The 22,771-nt window shown below is 45.5% G+C and overlaps 1 protein-coding gene across 5 annotated transcripts in view; it reads right to left on the reverse strand.

Annotated features, from left to right (window-relative positions):
• Positions 1–22,771, reverse strand: part of eif2ak3 (eukaryotic translation initiation factor 2-alpha kinase 3) — a 98,725-nt gene that overhangs the window by 16,458 nt on the left and 59,496 nt on the right. For all 5 annotated transcript variants that reach the window (XR_011588508.1, XR_011588506.1, XR_011588507.1 and 2 more), the window contains exons 8-13: positions 18,618–18,740; positions 15,142–15,365; positions 12,615–12,727; positions 10,640–10,762; positions 4,276–4,425; positions 2,031–2,784 (exon numbers count right to left, since the gene is read on the reverse strand). Coding sequence is in view for 2 of the 5 variants with exons in the window: in XM_070866816.1 (XP_070722917.1) it covers positions 2,031–2,784; positions 4,276–4,425; positions 10,640–10,762; positions 12,615–12,727; positions 15,142–15,365; positions 18,618–18,740 (1,487 nt within the window). In the remaining 3 variants the exon portion in view is untranslated. The remainder of the gene's footprint in view (positions 1–2,030; positions 2,785–4,275; positions 4,426–10,639; positions 10,763–12,614; positions 12,728–15,141; positions 15,366–18,617; positions 18,741–22,771) is intronic.

Raw genomic sequence — 22,771 nt, forward strand, 5'->3', positions numbered from 1 at the left:
AATTTGTAATGGGGAACAAGGAAATGGCAGAACAATTAAGTAAATATTTCAGGTTTATCTTCACGGAAGAGGACACAAATAATGTCCCAGAAATGCTAGGAACCAAAGGTCTTGTGAGCAAGAGGAATTAAAAGGAAATGATTATTAGTAAGAAAATAGTGGAGAAACTAATGGGACTGAAGGCAGATAAATCCCCAGGGCATGATGATCTGCATCCCAGAGTACTAAAAGAGGTAGTCATGGAAATAGCAGATGCATTGGTTGTCATCTTCCAAACTTCTATAGATTATGGAACAGTTCCTGCAGATTGGAGGGTGGCAAATGGAGGGAGGGAAAGAAAACAGGGAACTACAGATCAGTTAGCCTGACATCAGTAGTAGGGAAAATGATGGAGTCTATTATAAAGGATGTGATAACGGCACACTTTGATAATATAAACGGGATTAAACAAAGTCAACATGGATTTATGAAAGGAAAATCATGTTTGACAAATCCTACTGGAGTGAGGATGTAGCTGATAGAATAGATAAGGGAGAACAAGTGGATGTATTGTATTTGGATTTTCAGAAAGCCTTTGATAAAGTCCCAAATAAGAGGTTAGTGTGCAAAATAGGATTGGGGGCAATTATTGGCATGGATTGAAAATTAGTTAACTGACAGGAAACAGAGCAGGAATAAACTAGTCTTTTTCAGGGTGGTGGGCAGTGACTAGTGGGGTACCACAGGGATCAGAGCTTGGACCCCAGCTATTCACAATATATATATACATATATATATATAAATAAATAAATGATTTGGATGAGAGAACCAAATGTAATATTTTCAAGTTTGCTGATGACACAAAACTAGGTGGGATTGTGAGTTGTGAGGAGGATGCAAAGACGCTGCAAGACGAGTTAGATAGATTGAGTAAGTGGGCAAACATATGGCAGATGCAGTATAGTGTGGATAAATGTGAAGTTATCCACTTTGGTAGGAAAAACATAAGTGAAAAGTATTATTTAAATGGTGATGGCTTGGGAAGTGTCGATGTACAGAGAAACCTGGGTATCCTTGTGTACTAGTCATTGAAAGCAAACATACAGGTGCAGCAAACAGTTAGGAAGGCAAGAGGTATGTTGGCCTTCACTGCAAGAGGATTTGAGTACAGGAGCAAGGATGTCTTACTACAGTTATACAGGGTCTTGGTGAGACCACACCTGGAGTATTGTGCAGTTTTGGTCCCCTTACCTAAGAAAAGATATACTAATCATCGAAGGAGTGCAGCGAAGGTTCACCAGTCTGATTCCTGGGATGACTGGTCTGTCGTATGAGGAGAGATTGGATCGACTAGGCCTGTATTCACTAGAGTTCAGAAGAATGAGGGGATCTCATTGAAACGTATAAATTCTGACTGGGTTGGAAGACTGGATGCGGGGAGGATGTTTCACCTGGTTGGGAAGTCTAGAACACTCAGGATACGGGGTAGGAAATTTAGGATCGAGATGAGGAGAAATGTTTTCACTCAGAGGGTGGTGAACCTGTGGAATTCTCTACCACAGAAGGCTGTGGAGGCCAAGTCACTGAAAATATTTAAGAGGGAGCTGGATAGATTTCTAGACACAAAAAGCATCAAGGGGTATGAGGAAAAAGCGGTAATATGATGTTGAGAGAGAGGATCAGCCATGATCATGTTGCTAGAGAGGCTGAATGGCCTACTACTGCTCCTATTTTCTATGTTTCTATATTAAAAAGCTCTCTAGGCAAAACCCATCATTTGGGAGGCTAAAATCTCTATCCTATTGCTTCCAACGCTCCAAGACACCCTTCGTTTAGTTCAGTTCTATTAAGGAGTTTCAATTAGCTTCCAGTCACTGGGGCCTACACCTGAAATATTAACCCGTCTTTCCTCGTTTCAGATTGAAATACTTATAGAATTTCTCACTGGGTTCTTATCACAGGTAAAGCATAGACAGTGTGAAAAGTTCACAAGTGCACCCTTTACGGATGTCCGAGTGACAACACAGTGGCCCGTGCGTATTTTGTAATACCTTAAGATCCCGGTGCATTAATCCTTTGGTGTGCAAGAAGCAGACGGCATCAGCCATCTGCAAGAATATCCTTAGACATTCCGTTCGGTCTCGGTCCTCGATCTGGCATCGGCCGTTCATCCAGTCTTTCAGAGTCTCTTTCCGGCAGAGCTGCATCTGAATGTACAAGTAAACTTTGGGGGAGTTGGGTTTCGCTTTCTCTGCGGGGCTTTGGCAGGGGCCCAGATTTAACGAGGTGGGTCGCGGCAGAGAGCGCGATAAAGTACTGCCGGGGGGCGGCTCCTCAGTCCTACCCGCCGTCTCCCCCCGGGAGGTGGTGGTGGTTTGTTTCCCGCCGCTGCTGCTGGTGGTGGTGCTGGTGCTGTGGCACGATGGCTCCGAGCCCCGATCGCACGCAGAGGCCCGGTCGCAGTCAGAGTCTTCAAACACCACGTCGAAGGACATGGTCCCCTCCTCGCTCGCGAGGCCTCCGGCGGCTGAAGGGAACAATTCGAAGGAACGCACCAGGTCAGAGTTGCTCTCGCTTTCGCACTTGGACAGAAGACTATCCTGGGCGCACTCCGCAGGCTGGCCGACGTCCGCGGAGAGGTCCAGGCACACGCACGGCTCCGACGACGATCGCTGGCCAGCAGCAATGACCGAGTAGGAGCTGAACTTCACCGAGGGCGTTGAGCTCTCCGAACAGTTTCCCGGGGCTGGAGGCTTCGGTCGGTTAACGGAGGGAGCGCCTGGAGAACTCGCAGGCCACTCCGTGCTGGGAAAGTTAAAGCAAAACACAGAATGAAACCCAAGATCAACATGTCTTGAGATTAAATCACACCACAATTTTAAGGCGAAAACAACATTTTCCACTGTAAATGTGGAAACAGGAATTTATAATGGAAAAAAATGGAGATTTAAAAACTGACAAAAATACAACAGGAGTAAGAAAACTTTCATAGATTGTATGTGCATGTATACGCAAGGTTAGATAGCTATAACTAACCTTCACTTGGAAACAGAGTTTGCAGATGATACAAAGCTAGGTGATAGTGAATTCTGATGGATCGCAGAAATTGCAAAAAGGCCCGAGACAGACTAAGATGAGTGGACAGAACATTGATGGATTTAGCTGAACACAACACAAGCGTGAGATAGATCACTTTGGACACAAGGTTGATCGGATTACAGTTTAAATGGGGAAGTACTGGGGAGCATGTAAACCAATTGATTTAGCAGTCCAGGTAAACCATTTATTAAACAGTTGCTTATAGATGTTAAAAAAAAAAGGCCAAACTTCAAAATTAAGTTTGATGGTGGACTTCAAAATGAAGTATAGAAGCAAAGAATTTCTTCTGCATTTACAAAAAGCATTAGTAAGATATAATTTGACAGATTACGTCGATTCCTTTGGATTCCTTAAAGAGGATATATTTATCGCTTTATTTACAGCCAATATTTATCCCTCAATCAACATCACAAACAGATTATCTGATCATTGTCACATTGCTGTTTGTGGGAGCTTGCTGTGCGCAAATTGGCTGCAGCATTTCCAACATTACAACAGTGACTACACTTCAAAAATGTATTTCATTGGCTGTAATGCACTTTGAGACGTCCGGTGGTCGTGAAAGGTGCTATATAAATGCAAGTCTTTCTTTTTTATACTGGCCTTGGAGAAAGTCCAGTGGCGATTCACCAAGACGATACCTGGGATGAAGGGACTGAACGATGACTAAACTGGGTAAACTTAGGTTGGGTTCTTTAGACACATGACGGCGATTAAGAGGAGAGCCTGATCGAGGTGTTTAATACAAAATGAAAGGAATCAAGTGATCAGATAGGGAATGACACTTCTCTAGTAAGAGAAATCCAAACAAGAGGATATAATCTTAGAATTCAAGCTAAGGAAATAAAAAGCAATTTCAGGAGAAAAAACTCTTTACAAAATGAGGCCGCGAGGGTGTGGAACGCTGTCCCAGAATGCTGGAGGGGCAAAATTAATTAAGGTGCTTAAAAGGGAGAGATATTTACTTGGGAAGTAAGGATATTAAAAGGAATATAAAGCAGGAGAAAATTGGGACTGCAAAAGAGAGAGCAGGTTAAATGCTTGCTTGTTACAATCTGTGATTGGGGTTGTACCAATCGATCACCGAGTGTATGACATGCAAGAAACGGCAGTCGATTCTGAAGGGCGTTCAGGTGTGCTTGTTGACCGTTCAATGCGAGCATTGCAGCTTAATGTTTCATGCAGCCGTGGCTTTACCCTTCATCTTTCAGCAGTTGCTTATCCATCTCCTCCTGCCAGCGTTCAGGCGGAGCCTCCAACCAGGCATTGAAATAGCGGACGATCCCAGGGTGCTCCAGTTTAGCCAGCGCCTTCACCTCCCTCATCACCTTCTCCCGCGCTTGGTCGCTGCAGAGTTATGAACACAAAGGATTGGAGACAATTCCACAGCCAAATACCATCCTCCTCCCTATTGCATAAACAAAGCGACTATCACTTGGGATTAAAAAGTAGGACCTCAAAAGTAGTAATCTCAGGATTGCTACCAGTGCCACATGCTAGTCAGAGCAGGAATCGCAGGATAGCTCAGATGGATACGTGGCTTGAGCAGTGGTGCAGAAGGGAGGGATTCAAAGTCCTGGGACATTGGAACCGGTTCTGGGGGAGGTGAGACCAGTACAAAACCGGACGGTCTGTACCTGGGCAGGACTGGAACCAATGTCCTAGGGGGAGTGTTTGCTAGTGTTGTTGGGGAGGGGTTAAACTAATATGGCAGGGGGATGGGAACCTATGCAGGGAGACAGAGGGAAGTAGAATGGGGGCAGAAGCAAAAGGTAGAAAGAAGAAAAGTAAAAGTGGAGAGCAGAGAAACCCAAGGCAAAAAGCAAAAAGGGCCACATTACAGCAAAATCCTAAAGGGACAAAGGGTGTTAAAAAGACAAGCCTGAAGGCTCTATGCCTCAATGCGAGTAGTAGTCAGAATAAGGTGGACGAGTTAACTGCGCAGATAGCAGTTAATGGATATGTTGTAATTGGCATCACGGAGACATGGCTCCAAGGTGACCAAAACTGGGAACTCAACATCCAGGGGTATTCAACATTTAGGAAGGATAGACAGAAAAGAAAAGGAAGTGGGGAGGCGTTGCTGGTTAGAGGAAATTAATGCAATAGTAAGGAAGGACATTAGCTTGGATGATGTGGAATCTGTATGGGTGGAGCTATGAAATACCAAAGTGCAGAAAATGCTAGCTTGAGTTGTGTACAGACCAAACAGTAGCAATGAGGATGGGGACAGCATCAAACAAGAAATTAGGCATGCATGCAATAAAGGTACAGCAGTTATCATGGATGACTTCAATCGACATTGGTGGGCTAACCAAACTGGTAGCAATGCGGTGGGGAAGGATTTCCTGGAGTGTATTAGGAATGGTTTTCTAGACCAATATGTCCATGAACCAACTAGAGGGCTGGCCATCCTAGACTGAGTGATGTGTAATGAAAAAGGACTAATTAACAATCTTGTTGTGCGAGGCCCCTTGGGGAAGAGTGACCATAATATGGTAGAATTCTTTATTAAGATGGAGAGTGACAGTTAATTCAGAGACTAGGGTCCTGAACTTGGAGACAGTGACTTGGCTAGAATACACCGGCAAGTGATACTTAAAGGGTTGACGGTGGATAAGCAATGGCAAACATTTAAAGATCACATGGATGAACTTCAACAATTGTACATCCCTGTCTGGAGTAAAAATAAAACGGGGAAGGTGGCTCAACCATGGCTAACAAGGGAAATTAAGGATCGTGTTAAATCCAAGGAAGAGGCATATAAATTGGCCAGAAAAAGCAGCAAACCTGAGGACTGGGAGCATTTTATAATACAGCAGAGGAGAACAAAAGGTTTAATGAGGAGGAGGAAAATAGAGTATTAAAGGAAGTTTGCTGGGAACATTAAAAACTGATTGCAAAAGCTTTTATAGATATGTGAAGAAAAACATAGGTCCCTTGCAGTCAGATTCGGGTGAATTTATAATGGGGAACAAAGAAATGGCTGACCAGTTAAACAAATACTTTGGTTCTGTCTACACGAAGGATGACACAAATAACCTTCCGGAAATACTAAGGGACCGAGGGTCTAGTGAGAAGGAGGAACTGAAGGAAATCCTTATTAGGCGGGAAATTGTGTTAGAAAAATTGATGGGATTGAAGGCCGATAAATCCCCAGGGCCTGATAGTCTGCATCCCAGAGTACTTAAGAAAGTGGCCATAGAAATAGTGAATGCATTGGTAATCATTTTCCAACAGTCGATCGACTGTGGATCAGTTCCTATGGACTGGAGGGTAGCTAATGTAACACCACTGTTTAAAAAAGGAGGGAGAGAGAAAGCGGGTAATTATAGACCGGTTAGCCTGACATCAGTTGTGGGGAAAATGTTGGAATCAATTATTAAAGATGAAATAGCAGCGCATTTGGAAAGCAGTGACAAGATCGGTCCAAGTCAGCATGGATTTATAAGAGGGAAATCATGCTTGACAAATCTTCTGGAATTTTTTGAGGATGTAACTAGTAGAGTGGACAAGGGAGAACCAGTGTATGTGGTGTATTTGGACTTTCAAAAGGCTTTTGACAAGGTCCCACAAGAGATTGGTGTGCAAAATCAAAGCACGTGGTATTGGGGGTAATGTAATGACTTGGATAGAGAACTGGTTGGCAGACAGGAAGCAGAGAGTCAGGATAAACGGGTCCTTCTCAGAATAGCAGGCAGTGACTAGTGGAATACTGCAGGGCTCAGTGCTGGGACCCCAGCTCTTTACAACATACATTAATTGAGTGTAATGTCACCAAGTTTGCAGATGACACTAAACTGGGTGGCAGTGTGAGCTGTGAGGAGGACACTAAAAAGCTGCAGGGTGACGGACAGGTTAGGTGAGTGGGCAAATGCAGTATAATGTGGATAAATGTGAGGTTATCCACTTTGGGGGCAAAAATACGATGGCAGAATATTATCTGAATGGTGGCAGATTAGGAAAGGGGGAGGTACATCGAGACCTGGGTATCGTGGTACATGAGTCATTGAAAATTGGCATGCAGGTACAGCAGGCGGTGAAGGCGGCAAATGGTATGTTGGCCTTCATAGCTAGGGGATTTGAGTATCGGAGCAGGGAGGTCTTACTGCAGTTGTACAGGGCCTTTGTGAGGCCTCACCTGGAATATTGTGTTCAGTTTTGGTCTCCTAATCTGAGGAAGGACGTTCTTGCTATTGAGGGAGTGCAGCGTAGGTTCACCAGATTGATTCCCGGGATGGTGGGACTGACATACGAGAGACTGGATCAACTGGGCCTTTATACACTGGAGTTTAGAAGGATGAGAGGGGATCTCATAGAAACTTATAAGATTCTGACTGGACTGGACAGGTTAGATGCGGGAAGAATGTTCCCGATGATGGGGAAGTCCAGAACCAGGGGACACAGTCTTAGGATAAGGGGTAGGCCATTTAGGACTGAGATGAGGAGAAACTTCTTCACTCAGAGTTGTTAACCTGTGGAATTCCCTACCGCAGAGTTGTTGATGCCAGTTCATTGGATATATTCAAGAGGGAGTTAGATATGGCCCTTACTGCTAAAGGGATCAAGGGATATGGAGAGAAAGCAGGAAAAGGGTACTGAGGGAATGATCAGCCATGATCTTATTGAATGGTGGTGCAGGCTCAAAGGGCCGAATGGCCTACTCCTGCACCTATTTTCTACGTTTCTATATTTCTGTTAAGTCGTAGGATTGTGAAGGAGGCAGACAGAAAGCAGGAAACTTTCGACCAGTTTGCCTAACATCTATCATCGGGAAAATGCTGGAGTCCATTATTAAGGAAGTGGTTGCAGGACATTTAGAAAATCATATTGCAGTCAAGCAGATTCAGCATGGTTTTATGAAAGGGAAATCGTGTTTGACAAATTTGCTGGAGTTCTTTGAGAATGTAACGAGCAGGGTAGATAAAGGGGAACCAGTAGATGTTGTGTATTTGGATTTCTAGAAGGCATTCGATAAGGTGCCACAAGATACTGCACAAGATAAAAGCTCACGGGTTTGGGGATAATATATTAGCATGGGAGAGGATTAGCTAACGAATAGGAGAGAGAGTCGGGATAAATGGGTCATTTTCCGTTTGGCAAACAGTGATGAGTGGGGTGCCACAGGGATCGGTGCTGGGGCCTTAACTATTTACAATCTATATTAAATGACTTGGAAAGGACAGAGTGTAATGTAGCCAAATTTTCTGATGATACAAAGATAGGTGGGAATGCAAGTTGTGAGAAGGACACAAATAATCTGCAAAGGGATATAGACAGGCTAAATGAGTGGACAAAAATTTGGCAGATGCACTATAATGTGGGAAAATGCAAGGTTATCCACTTTGATAGGAAAAATAAAAAAGCTAAATTATTTAAATGGAGACTACAAAATGCATTACAGAGGGATCTGGGGGTTCTTGTACATGTAGTTAGTATGCAGGTACAGCAAATAATTAGTAAAGAAAATGGAATGATGGCCTTGATTGCAAGGGGGATGGAGTATAAAAGTAGCAAAGTCCTGCTACAACTGTATAGGGTATTGATGAAACCACACTTGGAGTAGTGCGTACAGTTTTGGTCACCTTAAGGAAGGATATACTTGCATTGGAGGCAGTTCAGAGAAGATTCACTAGGTTGATTTGTGAGATGAAGTAGTTGTCCTATGAAGAAAGGTTGTGCCTATACACATTGGACTTTAGATGAAAGCTAATTGAAACATCAATGATTATGAGGGGGTTTGACAGGATATATGTGGAGAGGATGTTTCCCCTCGTGGGGGAATCTCGAACTAGGGGGCATGGTTTCAGAATAAGGCATCGCCCATTTAAAACAGAGATGGGGAGGAATTTCTTCTTTCAGAGGGTCATGAATCTGTGGAATTTTCTGCCCCAGAGAGCTGTGGAGGCTGAGTCATTGAATGTATTTAAGGTGGACATACAGATTTTTGAACAATAAGGGAGTCCAGGGTTGTGGGGAGCAGTCAGGGAAGTGGAGTTGAGGCCAAGATCAGATCAGCCATGATCGTATTAAATGGCGGAGCAAGCTCGAGGGGCCAAATGGCCTACTCCTGCTCCTATTTCTTATAGTTCCAGACAGAATTTGCAAGATCAGGATTCATATATATATATTACACACACACACACACACACACACACACATTATATATATATATATTCATAATATATATATTTTTTTTCAAATGCAGTTCAGAAAAACCTGTTTATAAAAATAATTAATTCTCAGGAATGAATCACTGGCAAGGCAGAGTTGTACAACAGAGTGGCTTTCCAGTTAAGAGTCAACCACAATGCTGTGGGTCTGAACATCCTAAAAGGACATTAAAAAAAAAAACAACTAGTTCTCCAAATATAAAAATGACATTCTGACAGCTTCATTGTCACTATTACTGCTACCAGCACTTTATTTCCAGATTTAAAAAAATGAATTCAGTCCTGAAAGGACACCAGGCAAACATCTTGAGTGGGCCTCGCCAACACAGACACAAACAAAGCCGTTAGGTAGCCAGGTTCTTTCAGGCCTTCGAAACGCAGGCAAGTATTAGAGTGCAGTAAGAATGAACTGCAGAAACGGCCCTATGTGCGGACTGATGTTGGCTCGCTCGGCTACTCTTGTACTTGCCAACAATCTCAAGTCGGCAGGCAAAATGAAGGCACTTCTGAAGACAATTGGGTCACAGACCCAACAGAGCACATAGAGTCACTCTTACTGACTCCAGACCAACTCTTGAGTTCTCCAAGGTGAGTATTCCCAGTGAGAACACAAGAACATAAAAATTAGGAGTAGACCAAACGGCCATTCATGATGGCTGATCATCAACCTCAGCTCCACATTCCTCGATTCCCCAAAGTCCAAAAATCTATCGAATATACTCAAAGACTCAGAATCCACAGGGTGTAGAGAATTCCAAAGATTCATTAACCTCAGTGAAGAAATCCCTCCTCATCTTGGTATTAAAATGGTTTACCCCTTATCCTGAGACTGTGCCCCCTAGTTCTAGACTCTCAGGGCAAACAACCTCTCAGCATCTCTCCTGTCAATCCCCTTCAGAAACATATGTTTTAATGAAATCACACCTCATTCTTCTAAACTCCAGAGGCCCAATCCACTCAATCTCTCCTCATAGGACAACCCTCTCACCCCGAGATCAACCTTTGTTGCATCGCCTCCAAGACAAGTATGTCTTTTCTCAGAGAAGGAGACCAACACTGTGCACAGTACTCCGGTATGGTCTCACCAAAGCCCTGTGCAATTGTAGTAAGACGTTCTTACTCTTGTACTTGCTTAGCAGGCTCTAGGGGCCGTAGGGCCTACTCCAGCTCCCGTTATGTTATGTTCTTACGCTGGGGCTAACGTTGGGTGCGAGACCCATGTGATGGGAACTGGCAATGCAAGCACCCCTTCAGGCCTCTAAAGCACGGACATGTGCAAACGTTCTTCCGAATTATTCTCTCGAAGCAGGTTGTCAGAGACACATTGTCCGAGACACGCGTAGCAAGAAACCCTTTGAAACAATTAAACTTCACAAACGGTTGCTCACCGATTCGGAAGTCGAATCCTCTTGATGGCGTAGTTACAGTCGTCGACTTTGTTTTTTGCCTCGAACACAACACCGAACCCTCCACGTCCAAGACACTGAACCAACTCAAAGTCAGTCAGACATCTGAAAGAGGGGCATCTGCATTATTGACACTAATGCTTCACAAGTACGCGTTACAAAGACCAAAACACCAGAGGGTCAAAAACTACAACACCTCAATTTAGTCTGCAAAAAAGTCATGAATTAAAAAACATTGGAACATAGGAACACGACTAGGTCATTCAGCCCCTCGAGCCTGTACTGCCATTGATCTGTATCTCAACCCCATTTACCCGTCTTTGCTCCATATTCCTGGATACCCTTACCCAACATAAAACCTGTCAATCCCGAGCTCCAATTAAGCCCCAGCATCCACAGCCTTTTGGGGGAGAAGACATTTGCAAATTTTTACTACTCTTTGGGTGAAGTGCTTCCTGATTTCACTCCCGAGTGGCCCGTCTCTGATTTTAAGAATAAGTCTCCTTGCTCTGGATTTGCCCACCAGAGGAAATAGCTTCTCTGTTGAATCCTTTTTCACATGTTAAACACCTCGATTAGTTTACCCCTCAACCTTCTAAACTAAGGGGAATACAAGCAAGTTTATGCAAGCTGCCCTCATTGTAACCCTTTAACCGATGGCATTATTTGAATATAAATTAGCAAAGCTCCATTTATTAAGAACATTCTGGACATCAGGGAACAGAAGCAACATCTGACAATAATCCAGATAAACTGATCGCTATCTACCAACTTAGAGTTGCACGACCATTACTTGAGAAAGGCCCATTTACTGCCCCTTAAATTGGGGTGGGGCAGTGGGAGATTAGTAAAGGTACCTCCTAGACATTGCAACAATTTGACTGATCTTTACATTGCAGTATGGGAAAAGAGTGGAGAGAGATGGTATTGGATGGTCAAACACCCACAGGAGCAAATACTCGGGTTATGGCTCTCAGAATACCTTAGTAGAACCTCAGGCACATCATTTGGATGGTGTGCACAACACACTCTTGACAACACTTTGGAATTACAGTCAGGCAAGCCGTCAAATGGAGAGTGGGCAAATTATCCCAGGCCACGCTCGCTACCTCCAGCTGCCAAGTGCCCAGGGACACTGGCAGATATGTGGAAACATGTCAGCTGCTCAGCTTTCGTTAGCTGACAGGTGGTAGACTGGGGAAGGTGGGAAAGAAAGGGTAAAGGCAAGACTGGAAAGAGTGAAAAATCCGAGCATCAGTAAATGAACCAATGCAAGATGGATGACACACACACACACACTTGTAGTTCAGTATACTTTCACCGAAAATAACTTTAAGAGAAGGAAAGGAGAAACAGGCTTCTACTTATACCGCAGATCATCACATCTCTCAATCATCCCAAAGAACTTCACGTATAAAAAATTACTCCAAAGTGCAGTGACTTGGAGGCAAATGCAGCAGCCATTCTGCACACACCAAACGCCATAAGTAGCAGCAAGATGAACGACCAGTGAATTGATTTGTTCAGTGAGGTTTGTTGAAAAACAAAACAGTGGCTAAGATCTGAAACTCTTTGCTGTTTTTCAAATAGTGCACGTGGGAGATAATTTAACACCACTTGCACCACATGAACAAGCAGATGGGGTTCTTGGTTGAACATTTGATTCAAAAGACGGCACTTCAGACAATGTAGCATTCCCTCAGTATTGCACTGAAGTGTCAGTCTTGTTTCATGTGCTCAAGTCTTGCGAGTGGGGCTGGAAGCCACGACGCTCTGATTCGGAGGGGGAAAAGGCAATGGCCAGAAGCAGATCCAAATTAGTATTCCAGTATCCAAAAGGGGGCAATTTGGTGGCAACATCCTGGCCTATTCACGCTCTGGGAAGAATTGATCACAACACACAAGCGACACCGGGTGGCACTAGTGCACGATGAAGTTTGATTTTGCTTGCCTTTACCTGGACACGTAGTCAGCTATCCCACAGGAATTTCCCAGCTCCACTTTTACTTCGTCAACGGCTGCATCGCTCGTGCTGTCAGTCCGACACGGCGCTTTCCACTCCTTCCTTTGCTGCAGAGCAGGGAACAAACACAGGCCGCAGCATTAGTCAACCATCACCCTACCGACCAAGCGCCAAGGAGGACTGAAGCGGTGATCCCCCAATCCTAGTGGATAGCTCTTTCCAAGATGGGCCAACTGGCCTCCTTCTGTGCTGTATCGGTCTATGATACTAGTGGGAGGACCACACTTGCAGGAAATCTCGATAGGAGCCAGGGCTAGAACACTGCACCCAAAATCTTTGACCTCCATGCCCTAAGAGTGCAAAGCCACCCCTTGCAAATGTAGTGCGCGCATCGAACGGTAAATTTATGAAGGGGTGGGGCGGCGGGATATAAAGGCATCGTCAAAATTGGTTTGCTGACGAGGGTCATGGGGAACAGGCAGGGAAGTGGAGTTGAGGCCACGATTAGGTCAGCCATGATGTTATTGATTGATGGAACAGGCTCAAGTAGACAGTATGGCCTGCTCCTATTTCTTATGTTCGTATGACATCACGGCTGTGCGTTTTACAAACGACACGCTGCAGTATTTTCTTTGCCCTGACCAGCAGCCTCCTCCTGCAGCTCATCGCCCAGCGAGCTCCCGACGACAACGCTGTGATGTGAAAGCTGCCGAGACTCCCCACATCCCCTTCCCACATACACCTCCCAGCACAGACCGGAAGGTCCAGGCAGCAAGTCCCAATCCATCCTCGGATCTGGTCAGCAGATGGAAAATAAAAAGGGAGGGAAACTAAAGGACGAAATTCTTTGCGTTCTCTCCCATATCCCTGTTTGGAGCCTACTTGGCCGTGGACCCAGGTACACCAGGTTCTGTTTTGAAGGAAGAGGATTCGAGTACAAGACTAAAGACGTCTTACTGCAATTATATCGGGCCCTGGTGAGACCACACTGAAGTATTGTGTACAGTTTTGGTCTCCTGACCAAAGAAAGGATATACTTACCATAGAGGGAGTGTAACAAAGGTCCAGCAGACTGATTCCTCGCATGGGGGGGGGGGGGGGGGGGGATTGTCCTACGAGGACAGATCGAGTAGACTAGGCCTATATTCTCTGACATTTAGGTGAGCTCATTAAAACATACAAAATTCTTACAGGGCTTGACAGGGAGGATGTTTCCTCTGGATGGGGAGTCTAGAACCAGGGGTCACAGTCTCAGAATAAGGGGTCGGCCATTTAGGATTGAGATGAGGGGAAATTTCTTCAGAGGGTGGTGAACCTTTGGAATTCTCTACCCCAGAGGGATGTGGCGGCTCAGTCATTGGGTATATTCAAGACAGAGATCGATTGATTTTTGGATATTAACGGAATCAAGGGATATGGGGATAGTGCAGGAAAGTGGAGTTGAGGTAGAAGATCAGCCATGATCTTATTGAAAAGTGGAGCCGGCTCGAGGGACCAAATGGCCGACTCCTGCTCCCATTTCTTAGGTTCCCCCACGTGATGCATGAATGCTGGAATAGCTCAAACAGCATTCAACACTTACATTTATATAGTGTATTTAAAGTAGGAAAACATCGCAAAGCGCTTCACAATAGGGTAATTAGGGAAATGTTAACACTAAGCCTCAAAGAGACAGTAGGAGTGGTGAGAAAAAGCTTGGTCAAAGGTTTTGATGAGCTACTTAAATAGGAGAGAGACAGAGAGGTTCAGGGAGGGAATTCCAGAACTTAGGGGCTGTGCAGCTGAAGGCACGGCCACCAATGGTGGAGTGATGAAAATCTGGTGATGTGCAAGGGGCCAGAATTGGGGGAAGCGCAGAGATGTGAATGCTGTAGGGCTGGAGGAGGTTACAGAGATAAGGAAGGGCAGGTAGAAGGGGGGAAAAAAAAAAAGAGAGGAAGGGAGAGGGTCAAATACATGCACCAACAGCACAACACCCACACAGAGACAGACAAAGCATCTGGTTGAGTTTTTGAGCCGCAAACCGCCCCATCATTAAAATTATTTTTTAAGAACGATGTCTCTGTAGGACTAGAACCAATGTTTCCCTGAAATGTGTGTGCGCGCGGTATGTTTAAATTTGCTGCGTGGCATCTTAGGCCTGAGGGGTAACTATCCACTTGCTGATTGGCTGCTTGCAGCTTAGAGAGAATATTGACTAGATCCTCTGGTATTCTCAGCCACCAACCAAGATACCTTGACTGAGCAATTCATTTAAAAAAAAAGTGATAAAAATACTAGAAGTGAGTATAGTTGGCCATACACAGAATCCAGAAATAATTTAATAGGACTCTCATTAAGAACAGCAAGACTACTTTAAGTGATGGTGGATTCTATACAATAGGGATTGAAGCGCTAGCACGCTAGCCCGCACTATTAAACAAAAAAGGTTACATATTTATGCCGAGTGGACCAGTCCGGGATGAATGAGAAGCCGAACATTTTTGGAAGGTGTGTGAACAGATTGACTGGCAGCACGTACTCTGACTGAAGCCGGGTGCCGGGCGAGCTTGCGAACAATGTAGGTGGTTGCCAGGACACAGAAGAGGATGGTGCTGGCAATTTCCCTCCACCACTCCAGCAGGAGCACGGGGTCTTTACGTTTGGCTTTCCTATTCACCCTCGAGGAGTCAAAGAGTCGGATGGAAATCTGGGTGTCGCGCCTGCTTCTCTCCTTTCCGTAGTAAGGCAGATAAAAACCACTGTCTGGCAACACAAACGCAGAAAGGTGTCAGTCAACAACAACAACAACTTAAATTCACGCTCATCCAAAACTCTGCCCTTGCCCCCATCCCCCCAGTGTCTTAACTCGCACCAGCTGTACAACCCTCCGAGATTTCTGCGTTCCCCCTACTCTGGCCTCTTGCACATCCCCAATTTTCATCGCTCCACCACTGGCGGCAGTTCCTTCAGCTGCCTGGGCCCCAAGCTCTGGAATTCCCTCCCTAAACCCCTCTGCCTCTCTCTCCTCCTTAAAACCTACCTCATTGCGGGCCTGATATTTCTTTATCAAATTGTTTGACAACGCTCCTGTGAGGCGCCTTGGGATGTTTCACTACGTTAAAAGGCACTGTATAAATAGAAGTTGTTGTTGTTGAGGCAATGTACTCGAGAGTTGTAAAACTGCAGAGGGTTACCGGACACGTGGAGGCCATTCAGGCCACTGTGTCTCGGTCAGCTCTTTGCTACAATCACCAAAGACATCCCACAGACCTGCTCTTCCCGCCTCCCCCCCTCCTTATAATTGTGCATCTTCCTCTTTCCTTGAATATTTATCCATTATTCCCCTAAAAGAGGCAATCAGGTCAACTAATCCCATCAGGAAAGCATTCCGTGCTCCGTCCTCTGAACCCTCCGGACAGAGTAGAGAGAAACTGTTCCCATTGGCAGAAGGGTTGAGAACCAGACGACACAGTTTTAAGGTGATTGGCGAAAGAACCAAATAAGAAAAACATTTTTTTTTTTAAAACACAGAGTGGTTCGGGTCTGGACTGCACGGCCTGAAAGGGTGATGGAGGCAGACTCAATCGCAGCTTTCAAAAGGGAGTTGAATAAGTACCCGAGAGAAAAAAAATTGCAGGGCTACTGGGAAAGGGCAGGGGAGTGGGACTAGCTGAGGTGCTCTTGCAGAGAGCCGGCATGGGCTCGACGGGCCGAATGGCTTCCTTCCGTGCTGTAACCGTTCTATGATTCTGTGTACCCGCTCTCCTTCCTCAGTTCGGTTTAACCCATGACCTTTCAGCACGGATTCTGCTACACGCGGGCCGTGTGTAACTGGAGGCTAAAGTAAACTTTGCAGATTCACAAAGCACAACAGCTCTGGTTTAACCAACAAGAAAAGCTAAGCTCTTTACTGAAAATATGAAGTGGTTTTATCCCATCAATTTTATCCAACAGTTGTTGCAGGCTGAATTTAAGTAGGGGGGTATTTCCTGTGTGGATTACAAGGAGGTTTACAGACCTCGTTAACTGTAGTACAATGTTCCCCTTTATTTTTTTGGTGGGGTACACGGCCCCTTAAAGAGGCTGTGCAGCCCATTCAGAATACCGGACACCGCACGGTTTTCCCCATTTAAAAACCGGCTACGCGGGAGCTGCAGAGCGCCGTGCATCCACGCAGCTTAAAAGGGAACACTGACCACCACCACACTTTGAAGTTGTAACCCCAGGTTTCCACTTTTCTCCCACAGCAAAGCCTCTATCGTTAGGCCTGTTGACTGGGTGCATGCAACATTTGCAATTGTAAATCTGTGCATGGGGAGACCGTCAACTCTCCGTTGATGACCATGAGAGGTTCCGGAGGGTCCGGGACTCCTATCGGGATTCTTGTACAATGGCAACATGGTGATTAAAGTCCCAGCCAAAGCATTTTGTCTGGGCTCCACCCAGAAGCACAATCAGTGCCAACGTCAGCACCCCCACATGAGCTGCCACCGTGCTCACTCACTTCACTCCAAGTTTGTTTTTTGTTAAAAAACAAATGCAAAAAAAAAAAAGATCAAGTTTGGCCATGCAGTATCTGGCCTCCTAGCACCCTCTGCTGTTCCACTGAAGGTAGTGGGCATTTTTCCTCGATTCATTCTTGGGATGAGGGCGTCGCTGGCAAGGCTGGTCGGTATCGAGGCCAGCCAGGGAGTCGAGGGTTATGGGCAGCGGGCAGGAAAGTGGAGTTGAGGCCAAGATCAGATCAGCCATAATCTTATCGAATGGCGGAGCAGGCTCGAGGGGCCGCATGGCCTACTCCTGCTCCTATTTCTTTTGTTATGTATCCAACGCCCATCCCTAGCTGCCCGGAGAAGTTGGTGGTGGGCCTTCATAAACCGCTGATACGATACATCCGACTTGCTTGCTAGGCCACTTCAGAGGGTAATTTAGGGTCAACCTACATTGGGTGTGGGACTCGGGTTGCACACAGACCAGGTAAGGACAGCAGGTTTTCTTCCCTGAAGGCCATGAATGAATTACTTGACCACAAACCAACAGCTTCGTGATCACTTTTACCTGTGCTGGGGTTTCACTTCCAGCAATGTTCCCTCAAATTTTTTTTGGGGGGGCAACGTGGCCCATTCAAAATTCCGCACAAGCACGGTTTTTCCATTTAAAAGCCTGGGAGCCGGCTGCATGGGGCCTCCAGAGAGCAGCTTAAAAAGAGAATTATTTATTTATATACGTATTTAAAAAAAATTGCAATGGTGGGATTTGACCTCCCGTTATCTGCATTTAGCCCAGGCCTCTGGATCACTAATAAGATGACCACTAACCTGTCGTGTAATGCTGAGAATAAAGACAGAGTACAAACATGAGGGGAAACTGTGAAAGGACGCCATGGCAAAACTAAGACTGCTAGAAAACGCTACCAATGTCCACAGTCAAGGCCCACGTGATTAAGTCATTCGAGTAAGTGATATCAGCACTCAGGGAACTGAACTCCAACAGAGTCAACATCAAGAGAGAATGGGAGAAAACTAGAAAAGGAGGGCACCAAAAAAAAAAGAGAGGCGCAAAAACAGCCACACACTAATCTTAAACCAACAACCGTTCTCCAATCTTAAAACACTGCTTTTTAGGGGCACGAATACGCACAGGCGATATTTTAGGGCCTTGCCCTAATCAAGCTGGACAAACACTTGTAATGATTCTGGGCAATCTCCCATAATACAAAAATACAACTGGGCCTTCAGGTTTCCATTAACCCTTCGAATACAAAACGTGTTAGACCCAAGACGGCAGAGAAAAGCATGCAAGCCAACGCCTTTCATGCTCACGCCTTCTAGCACAAACATTCCTGTAAAGGCCGTGCAGCAACTCATCATGGAGGAGGTCTGAAAAGCATAATTACTGACAAAAGATGGGAACTCGAATTTAGTCACGTAATGGGGAACCGTTTTGTTGCATGCAGTGACTGCACTGCAGACTTCACAAGATAAAGATGCTTGGCTCAGTCGGGAATTTACTTACCGTATGGATACTGCAAAACTGACAAAGCTCCATTGCTATATTCCTCGTGCGAGTGCCTGTCGTTACTGAGGCATTTGTCGTGCTCATCAGAGCGAACCAATGCTGGCGTTCTAGCTGGTGAATCTTCGAACAAAAGAAAACTTTAAAATGACAATTTGTAGACAACCTTCCAGTAAGAACTTAAGAATTAGGAGCAGGAGTAGGCCTTACAGCCCCTCAAGCCCACTCCGCCATTCAATCAGATCATGGCTGATCACCGAGCTCAACTCCACTTTCCCACCTAATCTCCATATCCCTTGATTCCCCGAGACCCCAAAAATCTATCGATCTCAGCCTTGAATACACTCAACAACTCAGCATCCGCAGCCCGTTGGGAAAGATCATTCCAAAGATGCGCAACCCTCAGTGAAGAAATTCCTCCTCATCTCAGTCTTAAATGACCAACCCCTTATCCAGAGACACTCCAGCCAAGGGAAACAACCTCTCAGCATCTACCCTGTTAATCCCTCTCAGAATCTTGTACGTTTCAATGTGTTCCTTGTCTGCCTTGGCTCAGTTGGTAGCACTCTCAACTTAAGAGTCAGAAAATCTTGGGTTCAAGTCCCACTCCAGAGATCTGAGCTCATAATCTAGGCTGGTACTTCAGTGCCGTATTATCATAGGCAGTCCCTCGAAGCGAGGATGACTTGCTTCCACGTCAAAAAGGGATGAGTTCTCAGGTGTTTCAATGAAGGACCTAATATTCGAGATCCCGAACTACATCCTGAAGGGTGGAAGATGCCTGTGCGTGGATTTTTTTTTAACGTGTGGTGGCCGTTGCACACCAGCCACCAAACGGGCTTGACAGAGTTAGGTCTTGGTCCAGTAGCAAAGATTAACCAGGACTAAGTGGAGACCAGCTCTGCTGCACGGACTGAGCGCGCACACATATCGCAGTGTGGGCTGGCCCGTGCTGCCCCTGGACCCTCGCCTCTTCTGGGCCCCGGTCACTTCCCTCTGCGGACTCTTGCTGCTCCTTCGCCCCTCCTGCTGTGCCTGCTCGCACTGCAATCATTGACCTGGCCTCGCAGCCGTCGCCCTCCTGCAGCAGCATGTGCTGCTCCCTGCAGTGGCCCCGGCCTGCTGATGGTCTTGCAGGCCAGGGGCGTGCCGATTTCAGGGCCGGGCCACTGCACGCTGCTCCCACTAATGCAGCCTTTCAATCACAGTATCGAGTGGATAAAGGGCGCAGCACTATCAGAGGTGCCATCTTTCAAATGAAATGTTAAACCGAGGTTCCCGTCTCAGGTGGACAAAAAGATCCCACGGCACTATTCGATGAGCAGGGGAGTTCTCCCCAGTGTCATAGAAACATAGAAAAATAGATGCAGGAGTAGGCCATTCGGTCCTTTGAGCCTGCACCGCCATTCAATAAGATCATGGCTGATCATTCACCTCAGTGCCCCTTTCCTGCTTTCTCTCCATACCCCTTGATCCCCTTAACCGTAAGAGCCATATCTAACTCCCTCTTGAATATATCCAATGAACTGGCATCAACAACTCTCTGTGGCAGGGAATTCCACAGGTTAACAACTCTCTGAGTGAAGAAGTTTCTCCTCATCTCAGTCCTAAATGGCCTACCCCTTATCCTAACACTATGTCCCCTGGTTCTGGACTTCAACATCGGGAACATGCTTCCTGCATCTAACCTGTCCAGTCCCATCAGAATCTTTATGTTTCAAGGCAATCCCCTCTCATCCTTCTAAACGCCAGTGAATAAAGGCCCAGTTGATCCAGTCTCTCCTCATATGACAGCCCAGCCATCCCTGGAATCATCTGGTGAACCTTCGCTGCAATCCCTCAATAGCAAGAACATCCTTCCTCAGACTAGGAGACCAAAACTGAACACAATATTCTAGGTGAGGCCTCACTAAGGCCCTGTACAACTGCAGTAAGACCTCCCTGCTTCTATATTCAAATCCCCTCACTATGAAGGCCAATATACCATTTGCCTTCTTTACCACCTGCTGTACCTGTGTGCCCACTTTCAGTGACTGATGAACCATGACACCCAGGTCTCGTTGCACCTCCCCTTTTCCTAGTCTGCCGCCATTCAGATAATATTCTGCCTTCGTGTTTTTGCCCCTAAAATGGATAACCTCACATTTATCCACATTATACTGCATCTGCCATGCATTTGCCCACTCACCTAACCTATCCAAGTCACCCTGCAGCCTCTTAGTGTCCTCCTCACAGCTCACTCCACCATCCAGTTTAGTGTCATCTGCAAACTTGGAGATATTACACTCAATGCCTTCATCCAAATCATTGATGAATATTGTAAATAGCTGGGGTCCCAGCACTGAGCCCTGCGGCACTCCACTTATCACTGCCTGCCATTCTGAAAAGGACCCGTTGATCCCGACTCTCTGCTTCCTGTCTGCCAACCAGTTCCCTATCCACGTCAGTATATTACCCTCAATACCATGTACTTTGATTTTGCACACCAATCTCTTGTGTGGGATTCCAGAAGATTCTTCAAGCATGATTTCCCTTTCATAAATCTATGCTAACTTGATCCGATTATGTCACTGCTTTACAAATGCGCTGCTATTTCGTCCTACATGATCGATTCCAACATTTTTCCCACCACCGATGTGAGGCTAACTGGTCTATAATTACCAGTTTTCTCTCTCCCTCCTTTTTTAAAAAGTGGTGTTACATTAGCTACCCTCCAGTCCATAGGAACTGATCCAGAGTCGATAGACTGTTGGAAAATGATCACCAATGCATCCACTATTTCTAGGGCCACTTCCTTGGGGTGCAGACTATCAGGACCCGGGGATTTATCGGCCTTCAATCCCATTAATTTCCCTAACACAATTTCCCGCCTAATAAGGCTATCCTTCAGTTCCTCCTTCTCACTAGACCCACTGTCCCCTAGTACCTTCGGAAGGTTGTGTGTATCTTCCTTCGTGAAGACACAACCGAAGATTGATTCAATTGGTCTGCCATTTCTTTGTTCCCCATTATAATTTCACCGAAATCAGTCTTTACTAATCTTTTTCTCTTCACATATTTATCGAAGCTTTTGCAGTCAGTTTTTATATTCCCTGCAAGCTTCCTCTCGTACTCTATTTTCCCCCTCTTAATTAAACCCTTAGTCCTCCTCTGTTGAATTCTAAATTTCACCCAGTCCTCAGGTTTGTTGCTTTTTCTAGCCAATTTATATGATTCTTCCTTGGCTTTAACACTATCCTTAATTTCCTTTGTTAGCCATGGTTGAGCCACCTTCCCTGTTTTATTTTTACTCCAGACAGGGATGTACAATTGCTGAAGTTCATCCATGTGATTTTTAAATGTTTGCCATTGCCTATCCACCATCAACCCTTTTAGTATCGTTTGCCAGTCTATTCTAGCCAATTCACGCCTCATACTGTCAAAGTTACCTTTCCTTAAGTTCAGGACCTTAGTTTCCTTATTAACTTTGTCACTCTCCATCTTAATAAGGAATTCTACCATATTATGGTCACTTTTCCCCCCAAGGGGCCTCGCACAACAAGATTTCTAATTAGTCCCTTCTCATTACACAATACCCAGTCTAGGATGGCCAGCTCCCTGGTTGGTTCCTCGACATATTGATCTAGCAAACCATCCCTAATACACTCCAGGAAATTGCTACCAGTTAGGTTAGCCCAATCAATGTGCAGATTAAAGTCGCCCATGATAACTGCTGTACCTTTATTGCACACACCCCTTATTTCTTGTTTGATGCTGTCCCCAACCTCACTACTACTGTTTGGTGGTCTATACACAACACCCACTTGCGTTTTCTGCCCTTTGGTATTCCGCAGCTCCACCCATACCGATTCCACATCATCCAGGCTAATGTCCTTCCTTACAATTGCATTGATTTCATCTTTAACCAGCAACGCCACCCCACCTCCTTTTCCTTCCTAAATGCTGAATACCCCTGGATGTTGAGTTCCCAGCCTTGGTCCCCCGGAGCCATGTCTCCGTGATGCCAATCACATCGTATCTGTTAACGGCTATCTGCGCAGTTAATTCATCCACCTTATTCCGAATACTCCTAGCATTGAGGCACAGAGCCTTCAGCCTTGTTTTTTTTTAAAAAACACACTTTGCCCCTTTAGAATTTTGCTGTAATGTGGCCC

This window comes from Pristiophorus japonicus, chromosome 2 (genome assembly GCF_044704955.1).
Source record: "Pristiophorus japonicus isolate sPriJap1 chromosome 2, sPriJap1.hap1, whole genome shotgun sequence".
NCBI classification, from domain to species: Eukaryota; Metazoa; Chordata; class Chondrichthyes; family Pristiophoridae; genus Pristiophorus; species Pristiophorus japonicus.